General features: G+C 57.1%; 1 protein-coding gene across 1 annotated transcript in view; it reads left to right on the top strand.

The window, feature by feature from the left end:
* Position 1: 1 nt before the first annotated feature.
* The window catches only part of RPS19BP1 (ribosomal protein S19 binding protein 1), a gene marked incomplete at its 5' end in the record, with an annotated part of 27,642 nt that continues 17,480 nt past the window's right edge, over positions 2-10,163 (top strand). The window contains 3 exons of the mRNA XM_005871382.2: positions 2-11; positions 2,277-2,287; positions 9,834-9,839. Of these exons, the coding sequence (XP_005871444.2) occupies positions 2-11; positions 2,277-2,287; positions 9,834-9,839 (27 nt within the window). The remainder of the gene's footprint in view (positions 12-2,276; positions 2,288-9,833; positions 9,840-10,163) is intronic.

The raw sequence follows: 10,163 nt of genomic DNA on the forward strand, positions 1-10,163 counted from the left end.
AGCCGCGCCGCGTGCGAGGCAAAGCCGTCCTTATACTGACACCAAATGTCTTCGGGGGAAGCTGCAGGCGCGGGACGCTGGAGGGGGAGGCGCGGAGGCGACAGACAGGCTGCCGGCGGCTGGTGAGCCCCCACCCTCTCTGGAGGGCAAGAAGCCCCAGCTGGTGGCAACCCCCTTAAAATTCAGGGTCGTGCCTGGGGAGTGAGCTACCCCCTCAGCAAGGAGGCTGAATCATGTGAAAAAGGGAAGGGACCCCATTACCGACTACCCCCCATGTCTAAGGTGCCTGTTGGCCACCTTACACTCTGGATTCTCATGGAGATGCTGTGAAATGCCAGGGGTGGGGCCCCCACTGCTCCGGCGAGGGGCTGCCCCCCAAGGCCACCAGCTCTTACATGGTGGAGCCGGGCTAACTCCACTCCAATGGTTTCTCCAGGGCCCAGGCAGCCTCCCCACTTCTCACCCACACTAATGTGTCTTCTCAACCTTCAAGGCTTGGCTGAAAGACCACCTCCTCCAAGAAGGCTTCCAAGAGGGCTCCCAAGTGGAACAGATGCCTTTTACTCCAGCTGCGAAGTCCCCAGCCTCACCCCTTCCCTGGGCAGGCAGCCTGGGCCACAGGAGCCTGAGAGACCAGGGACCTCAGCTCTCCTAGCATCCCCCTAGCAGAGCTCTCCTAGCATAATTAAGCCTGACCTTGTAGCCCTACTAATTCCTTCCTAAGTAGCTAATGGGCTGTGGGAGGTAGCAAGCGTTGCTTGCAGGCTGGGTCTTTTGTGTTCTCATCCAGGCACGGGAGATCCACCGAGCCCCAGCTGTGTTCTCTTGTCTGTCTTTTCTTCAATCCTTCACCGCCCCTCCTCAGGTTCACCCTGGGCCGTGCTGGTGCAGCACAGAATGGAACCAGTCTAAACAATGCTTAGCACCAAGCCTGGCACACAGTAGGTGCTCAACAAACATTTCTCCTGTCCTACCTTTTATAATCTGTCCAGGGAGACACGGCAAACCTTTGTCACCAGCCCACAGTGCCAGGTCATGTAAGCGTGCTGGAGGCTAGGCGGTATCTCACAGGTGTGGACTGAGCAGGCCAGAAGGCATCCACAGGTGGGATGGGTTGATTTCCAATCAGAGTGGGCTTCAGACCAGGAGTCATCAGGGAAGACCTCATCACAGGCCAGAGGCCTACACTGTGCCTTGAAAGCTTGTGTAGGGTTGAGATAAGAGGGGGGCGGGGGGAGGAGGGGGTACTTTGCATCCACTAGAAGGAAGAAAGGACATAAGCAAAGGCATGGAGGTAGCAGTAAGGTGACACGGGCAGGCACGCCATATCCTGACCAGCTGAGTGCCCTGCTAGATAGCCCAGGCCTGGGCGCATGAAGCATTCTGGCAGCAGGGCAGAGAGGAGATGGAAACCATTGCTTTCTCTCCATTCTCCTCAGACAGCGCTTTCATAAAGTTCAAAAGGCTGGACAAGACTTTGAGAAGCCACCAGATGGTGAATTCTCAGGACTGGATCCTCAGCTACAGCCTCCCCAAGTGGCCACCCAGCCCCCTGCTTGCATACCTGGGGTGACGCAGATCTCACTACTTACTGGGGCAGCTCCTTTGTTCTCTGGGCATCTCTGATCATTCAAAGGTTTTTTTTTTTTTAATTTAAGGAGGACTCTGCCCCCCCACCCCCATGATCCTAGTCCCTTCCCTGTCCCGGCAGGACTAACACCCTCTCCCCAGCCTTCTTCGAGCATCCTCACTGGCAGGAAGTCCTGCTACGTGTCCAACCTCAATGCTTTATGCTTCAATTAAAGCCTTCATTGTCTACTACTTCACTCTTATGCCCACCACACCCCTCAGCAAGGAGTGGGCTCTGTGGACACAGAGGGTACAGACAGGTTAAAGGTCATGAGAGAAGTGGGGCGAGAGATGATGCTCACATTCACAGTGGGGTGGGATGCAACTCGAGGTCTCAGCAAGAAGCAAGGCTGCAGCAGTCCCTCCCCGGGGCCCTTGCTGGCTGCAGGAGCTTCATGTATTCATTATTGCTATTTATATTGTGCCTGGTATTTGCAGAGGCTGCGGCCGCCACACACACTCATTAGGCTCCGTCATGCCCTGGGAGCAGGGGCCTGCCAGGAGGTGGGCGATGGGCCTGTCCTGGAATCCCCTACTGCACCCACCTGGCCCCTGGGCCAGGCTCCTGATCCCCTCCCCCAGAGACAAGGCCCAAGCAGGCAGGCCCTCATTCACTACTTCAGCAGCGGCTGCGCAGAGCAGCCCAGGCCCGGCCTCAGTCTGGAGAACTTTCTAGCAATTGTAATGTCCAGAGGGATAAGTGGGCTGGGACTGATGAAAGCTGGGGCAGGATTCCTGCCCCGGGACATGAGATGGGGTCCCTCCTAGGCCTGAAGACCCTAAGGTCACAGAGACAAAGATCCCGGCACCCTCAAAACCCACACTGATTTCTTTCTCAAACACTTACCAGGTGTTTATCTGCACCAGGCCCTGGTCTAAGCCCCTTGACAAATATTAACACATTTAATTGTTTTCACAATCTTGTAAATCTCTTTTCCAGATGAGGAGCCATTGGCACAGAGAAGTTAGGGAAGTTGCTCAAAGTCACACAGCTAATAAAAGGCAGCGCTGGGATTTGAATCCAGGGGGCCTGTGCTCTTAAACAGGCTTCTGGGTTTTAAGATTCAAAACTCTAAGAGTCAAGATTTCCAGGATTCCAAAGTGGCAGGGTGGCCCCCACTACTAGAGGAAGGAGGGGCCTGGCCCGAGACACCCTCACATGGGCCACCCCGACCCGGTGAGAGCGTGTTCCCCCAGGGCCTGGAGAAGGACTACTCTCAGCCCCAAGCAGCACCCTGGATGCCCAAGAGCCAGGCCCTGGGAGCAGCCCATGGAGATGGGAAGGAGAGGAGAACGTGAATAGCAGAAAACAACTCCAGCATTCCAAACGCTTTCATTAAGCATCTACCAGGTATCGGGCATGTGCCAGAGCTGGGGGACATTACCAGATGGAAAAGTACAGAAGTGCTGACTGTGGGTGAAGCAGGGAGGGGATCTAGAGTCAGATCAGAGGGAGGGCGGGCCAGACACTGGGCAAGTCAGCCAGTCCATCCCCCAACAGGCAGAAGCAAAGGGCAGAAGCAGAGGGGCCTCTGGGGACCCTGGCCTTCCTCCAGAGTGGCTGCGGTGACAGGAATCCGGCCCAGGCAGGAGAGTGGGGGTGCAGCGTCTCACCTAGCTAAGCAGCAGGGAGCACCCCTCCCCCCTGCCAGGTGCCCTATTACTCCATTAGCCCACTTAACCCTGGCAGAGTCCTGGGTGAGAGGTAGCATGAAGCTCATTTCACAGATGGGAGAGCCAGAATCCAGAGAAATTAAGTAAATTGCCTGGGGTACACAGCTAATGAGGGGCAGAAACAGGATTCTATGCCAGAGGGAGAAAGAGGGAGAGACAGAGACGGGGAGAGAGAGAGAGAGAGAGAGAGAGAGAGAGACCAGGAAAGGAAGCTGGAGATGGACAGAGGGGGAAGGGACAGATCTCAGGACCCCCAGGTTCCTGCCAGGTAGGAGGCCCAGATTCTCAGCCAAAAGAGGCAGTTGATGGCCTAGAAGCTTCCTTGGGGGGCTTGGACCATCCAGCCTGGGGGCATCTGGACAGGGCTGCTAGGTGGCCAACAGTCTGCCAGTGGCGAGGGGGGCATGGAGTGACAGCAGGTTTATTCCAGCGTGAATGTCAGCGAGGAGACCGACCGGCAGGGGACTGCCCAGACGCCCACCCAGACAGAAACTGGCACTTGACAGTTGGCACATCATCTCCTTTGTGCTGCACCTCACAACATGCAGCATGCGTAGACGGGTATGCAGCAGGCACTGAGTATTTGCTGACTTTTTATTTTTTTAATATATTTTTTATTGATTTCAGAAAGGAAGGGAGAGGAAGAGAAATAGAAACATCAGTGATGAGAGAGAATCATTGATTGGCTGCCTCCTGCATGCCCCCTACTGGGGATCCAGCCCACAACTTGGGCATGTGCCCTGACAGGTTATGGAATCACCACCTCCTGGTTCATAAGTTGACGCTCAACCACTGAGCCACGCTGGCCGGGCCTGAGTGTATTCCTTAATGTCAGGGCTCCAGTCATTTCCAGATCCCTTTTACTGATGAGGAAATTGAGGTCAGGAGAGGTGATATGACATGCCAACAGTCACCCTAGGTGGTCACTCAGTGACACACATTGACCACCTACTATGTGCCAGGCATTGAATACACAGAGATGAAGGAAACTCAGTCCGGCTGGGACACAGCCATGTGTAGACAACCGAGGTTAAGCACAGCAGAGAAGTGAGGGCCCCAGGCAGGGCCAGACAAGGAAGGCTTCACACACACTGACCGAGTGAAGGCTTGGAGGGCAGTGGGCCGATGACACCTCTCCTGATAGACCACGGAAGGAAGGTCATCCCAGGAGAGGCCAAGCCGGCAAAGGCCCGGGGTGTGAAGGAGCAATGGCTTGTTGTGGGAACAACAGGATGTCCCGTGTGGCTCTGAAGGCCAAGCTCGGGAAATGTGCATGGGAGGCAGCAAGGTCAGGTCTGCTGAAGAGGCCCTACTGGGTGCAGCCTGAGAGCCAACTGCAGAGGGCAGCGTGCTGCCCGGAGGCCTGAACTAGCCTGGACTGCACTGCCGACGTAGGGACTGGACTGGTCCGGATGGTCTTGAGGGATGTTTAGGAGGCAGAGGGACAGAACTTGGAAACTTAAGGAGGGAGGGGAGCAGGAAAGACACAGGTCTCTAACCTCCCCTGGGTGGGTGGTGGTGCCTGATGGGAGGAGAGACCAGCACAGTGAGGGAGAGGCCCCGAATCAGAGAGATGGGAAATGTGAGATAAAGAAGGACATGGGAAGAGAGAGGTAAAGGGAGAGACAAGTTCAGGGATAATGGAGCGGGAGGGGGCAAGAAGGGAGGAAAGAAGAGAAATCTACAAGCGAGGGGCGCCCTCTGCCCTCCGCTTTCTTCTCTCTGCCCCTCTCTCTGTGGATCTCTTTCTCCTTTCTCCTGTTCCTCTTGCCTGGCTCCCTCCCTCCTAGGCTGTTTCTCTGTCTTCTGCTCTCTCTCCATCTTTGTTCCTCCACCCTGCTGCGTCCCCACCTCGCGGTCCCCCCAGCTCGCGTGCCGGGCTCCCTCTGTCTGTCTCACGCTCCTGCCATGCCCTGTGTGTGTGTGGAAGTCTCTCACGCCCTTTTCTCTGTGCCATTCCTGCTGCTGGAGAAAGAATAATGGGGCAGGCAACTCTTCCTTTTATCCTCTGCCAGGCAAAGGCTGGCACCCCGGTGCCCGGCAGCCAGGCCTCCAGGGAGCCAGCTTCAATGGCACCATCAAGGAGAGAGGAGTGGGGGTGCGGGTGGGAGCAGGGCCCAGGCTGGCCTTGACCCCTGCCCTGCAACCTTTTGCCCCCATGGCAGTTCAGGATGGGCATTTGAGAGAGCTTGGCCCAGAGGCAGGGTGGGCAGCCCCTCCGCCTCCCAGACTGCCTGAGACCCCACCATCGGCCACGGTCCTGTCTTTTATGGTTTTGGTCTTTGTTAAAACTGGAATGGCCCCTGGGAAGGATCACGGAGCCCAGAGCTCCAGCCCTGAGGCCAGCTCCGTGCCTCCGCCCACTCTGCGTTTGGAGAATGATCCCCGGCTGCCCTCTGCGTGGCCATGGCCTCGGGTCGGGTGGAAAAGGCTGTCATCAAATGTCACCCCCTAGACCAGTGGTTCTCAACCTTCCTAATGCCGTGACCCTTTAATACAGTTCCTCATGTTGTGGTGACCCCCAATTTCATTGTTACAAATTGAGCATAATTAAAGCAGAGTGATGAATCACAAAAACAATATGTAATTATATATGTGTTTTCCGATGGTCTTAGGCGACCCCTGTGAAAGGGTCGTTCGACCCCCAAAGGGGTCACGACCCACAGGTTGAGAACCGCTGCCCTAGACAGTCTTCCCATCCTCAAGCCCAGCTCAGACGTCTCCTCCTCTGGAATCGCACCAGCCAAGTCAGGGGTCCCTCGTCCACACGCCCTCCTGTTCTGATGGCCTCCCTCTCTGCCCTGCCCCACCAGACGGGGACCCTGCACAGGAGGGCAGAGCTGGGCATAGGGGGGGAGGGCTGGAGGTTGGTTGAATGAATGAATGATTGTCTCACAGGGGGGTGTGGCCGGGCAGCTCTGTTTCCGTAGCAGCTCCTCTCCGAGCCCTGTGTGCCTGGCACAGCCCCAGGCCCTGGGGGTAGAGCAGTGAACAGGAAGTCCTTGCCCTCGTGGAGCTTATATTGTAGTGACTCCGAAAGATACATGAGGTAAACACATGCACTACGTAGTGCATCAGCTGACACCAGCCTAGAGGAGAAAATAAAGCCGGAGTTCCCGGCCTGTGTGGCTCAGTGGGTTGAGGGTCGTCCCATACACCAAAAGGTCACCGGTTTGATTCCCAGTCAGGGCGCATACCCAGGTTGCCAGTTTTGATCCCCAGTGGGATACAGGAGGCAACCTATCGATGCTTCTCCCTCCCTCTCTCTCTCTCCCTATAAATAAATAAAGCAGGAGAGACAGGTGGAGAGAGGATGGTGAGGGTTTTTTCAGTGAGGTTGTCAGGGGCATGAGCTGACTCAAATCCTAAAAGAACACCCAGGACAGAGAATGGACCGGGGGGCGGTGCTGTCATCAGCGGACACGCACCCTCGACGAGAAGACTGGTGCCTTCTCAGCAGGCCCCCTGGTCTCCGAAGGAAATGGCCCTGACATCCGGGCCCAGCTACCCAGCTGAGGGCCCTGACACTTCTCCTTCCTGGTGACCAGAACCTGCGCCTCAAGCTGCCCCCCCGCCCCCACCCCCACAGCCTCTCCCGTCCATCTCTCATCTCTCGTTCTCTTACACCATACCCGGGGCACCCGCATCTCCTCCTGGCAGACCTTTCCAGGAATCCCTTTGTCGGGGCAGGGACACAGGCCACGGTGGGTTGTTAGAGAGGCCTCCGCAGGGAGGGAGGAGGGGGCAGGTGCACCCCTCCCTCAGCAGACATCTGGGGAGGCTTCATGCAAAGAGGGGCTGTTAAGATGAGCATCAACCTATGAACCAGGAGGTCACAGTTCAATTCTGGGTCAGGGCACATGCCCAGGTTGCAGGCTCCATCCCCAGTGGGGCAGGGGGTGGGCATACAGGACGTAGCCAATCGATGCTTCTCTCTCATCATTGAAGTTTCTATCTCTCCCTCTCCCTTCCTCTCTGACATTAATAAAGACACATGTTTTAAATAGATGTGCCTCAAAGGTGGCAGTGGCTGAAGATGGGGGGGCACTTCCAGTGGGGTGTACCCAGCCTCCAGTCTGTTTGAACATCGGTATAAATTACAAATACACAGCTCAGGAAGCAGCACATGCCAACCCGCTGAGGCAGAGAAGCGCACACCTGACAGAGAGCCTCTGGGGTCCCAGTGACCAGCCTGTCCCCGCATCATCTACCTGCACCTCCACACGCATGCGTTCCCTTGCGCCCGGTCCCCCACCCTCGTGAGGTGAGCAGCGTCATCACGTTCCTCTGGCAGATGCCGAAGCAAGGACCAGAGAAGCCAAGACACTGGCCCAAGGTCACACAGCAGAAAGTGGCAGAGCCCAAAAGCCAAGCCTGGGTCCCCGCTCTAAAAAGCCTGGAGCCTGTGGCCACCTGATCCCCATCTATAGGGACCTGGGGATCCCCCTGCACCACCAGCCCCCATAGGAAACTGGGGGGGGGGGAGGGACGCCGCACAGCCTGACCCAGAGCGTGCACTTCTGGGGCACAGGCGCCCCCCCCCCCAGAGAAGACGTACATGAGACACTCCCACTCCCAGGTGTGCACACACGCAGACACACAAACCGGCACATTCACACACTCACAGACACCAGACACCCTCCCTCGTGCACCCAGACAGATACCGTCTCTATTAAATACACCCGCACACAAAACATTCACAAGCATATTCACACTCCTCTCCAGTACACACGGCATGTTATTCTTATTAAGTCCACACCAACACAAAGACAAGCGCAAATGTGCCCTTTTTCAAACGCACTCAGGAAGCGGGGAGGACATTAACGTGTTAGCGAGAAGGAGGGGAAAGAGAGACAGAAGAAGGAAGACGGGAAAAGTCAAGGGGACAAGAATAGGGAGGGGTCGGCAGACCAGGGGACGAGCTCAGAGCATCCAAAAGGAGGGAGATTGGGGAGAAAGAGAGGCAAGGAGAGGGGAAGAGATAAGGAGGCAGCAGGGGCAGAGGATGAAGTGGGGACGAGAGGGGCGAGGGTGCTGTGATTGGAGCCTAACTTTAGCTGCAGCAGCACTGGTGACTCACGCTTCGGGGGGAGCGTTGAGTCGGCTCCAGGTTTCTGTTTATATACCTCGGTGAGCTAAATATACAGGCTAAGGGTTCTTCTGTTCTGGCCCAGCAGCTCCTCCGAGTTCTTCCTCCCACCCTCGCTCCCCTCTCCAGCGCGCGCACACACAAACACAGGCACACACACACAGGCACACACACACTCATACAGGCACACACTCATACAGGCACATACACACACTCTCACACAGGCACACACACACACACACACACACACACTCATACAGGCGCACACACACACTCATACAGGCACACACACACACTCTCACACAGGCGCACACACACACTCACACACACACACCCTTGGTGCTGGCCTTCCTCTCCCCCTTCCCAAGCCCATGGGGCTCTGCCTGTGCCCTCCCCACACACGAGCGCACACCCTGCCCTTGCCTGCCGCTCTCCCCCCAGGGGCTGACCAGGGGACTTGCTCATAAGCTCAGAAGTGACATGGTCCAAACTGCCCCTTCCTGATGCCGCAGTCAGATGGGAGGGGGTACTGCATGCCCAGCTCACACAGCATGCCAGCAGATGAGCCACACCTGAGCCTCCTGTGACTGTCAGGCCAGAAACTCCCCCAGGAGCCGGGGAGGGGAGGGGAGGGTCAGGGAGGGGTGGGTCAGGGAGGGGAGGGCCTGGGGTAGGCAGGCTGGGGGCTGGCGAAGAGGGAAGCATGAAGGGGGAGAGAAAGAGAGCACTAACCAAGGCCCGCAAAGCAAAGAACAAATGGAATTGGAGGGGAGGGGGCAGGGGAAGGAGATCAAGGGACTTAGGAGCAAAGGAAAAAGAAAATCCCATTAGCAAAATCATCTCTGAACCCACAGGGAGCTCCTCCGACACCATCACCCCTCACCCCACAGGGGGCTCCCCCACACCATCACCCCTCACCCCACAGGGAGCTCCTCCCACACCATCACCCCTCACCCCACAGGGGGCTCCTCCCACACCATCACCCCTCACCCCACAGGGGGCTCCTCCGACATTCAAGACCCCCCAACCAGCCCCATTCGCTTCCTGAGGAGCCGGAGGCCTGTCGCTGTCCGTGGTTCTGAATCTCCCCAAAGCCTCTCCCCAGCCCGGACAGTGTCCATTCCCACCCAGAGGTCTCCGGGGAGTCAGTGGGGTTGAAGGAAGAAGTGGGGGCGGGGGGCAAAGGGAGGAAGGAAACAAAGAACAGGGATTGTGGGGAGGTGGCCCCAGCCAGAAATGTTCAGGGGGAGAAAGCGGTTTCTTCTTGAATTCTGTTTCCAAATCGCCACCGTGACCAAGACCCACAAGCGAAGATGGCTGGCAAACCGAGGGAGCGAGCGAGCGAGGCGGAGTGAGATGTCTGCGACGCTGGGCGAGTGTTGACAGGCACGGGGAACCGGCCGGAGGCGGACCCTGGGTGGGCTGTGCGTAACCGCCGGAGCCGAGCGGAACCAAAGAGTGTCTAGTTTTCCTGCTTCGTTTCCCATCCTGATGACAAGGTGGTGCGTTTTCACAGTCAGAGGGCAATCAGAGCTGCGACTTCTCTTTCCCGGGGCCCCTGGCTGCTCCATGTGATCCTGACAGCTCCATCACACTTCTCACCGTTTCAACAGTTCGTTTTCCTCTGGAAACGTAGCGGAGACTAGCCCTCCGTTTCCCTGGCACAGGCCGGGCTCGGGAGCCTCATTCCTGGCACACACATGCCCCCCCGCCCATGTTTCAGTCACACTTGCCCCATCCCACACTGTCTTATGCTCTGGGCCTTTGCACA

The sequence above is a fragment of the Myotis brandtii genome, unplaced genomic scaffold, assembly GCF_000412655.1.
Source record: "Myotis brandtii unplaced genomic scaffold, ASM41265v1 scaffold339, whole genome shotgun sequence".
NCBI lineage: Eukaryota > Metazoa > Chordata > Mammalia > Chiroptera > Vespertilionidae > Myotis > Myotis brandtii.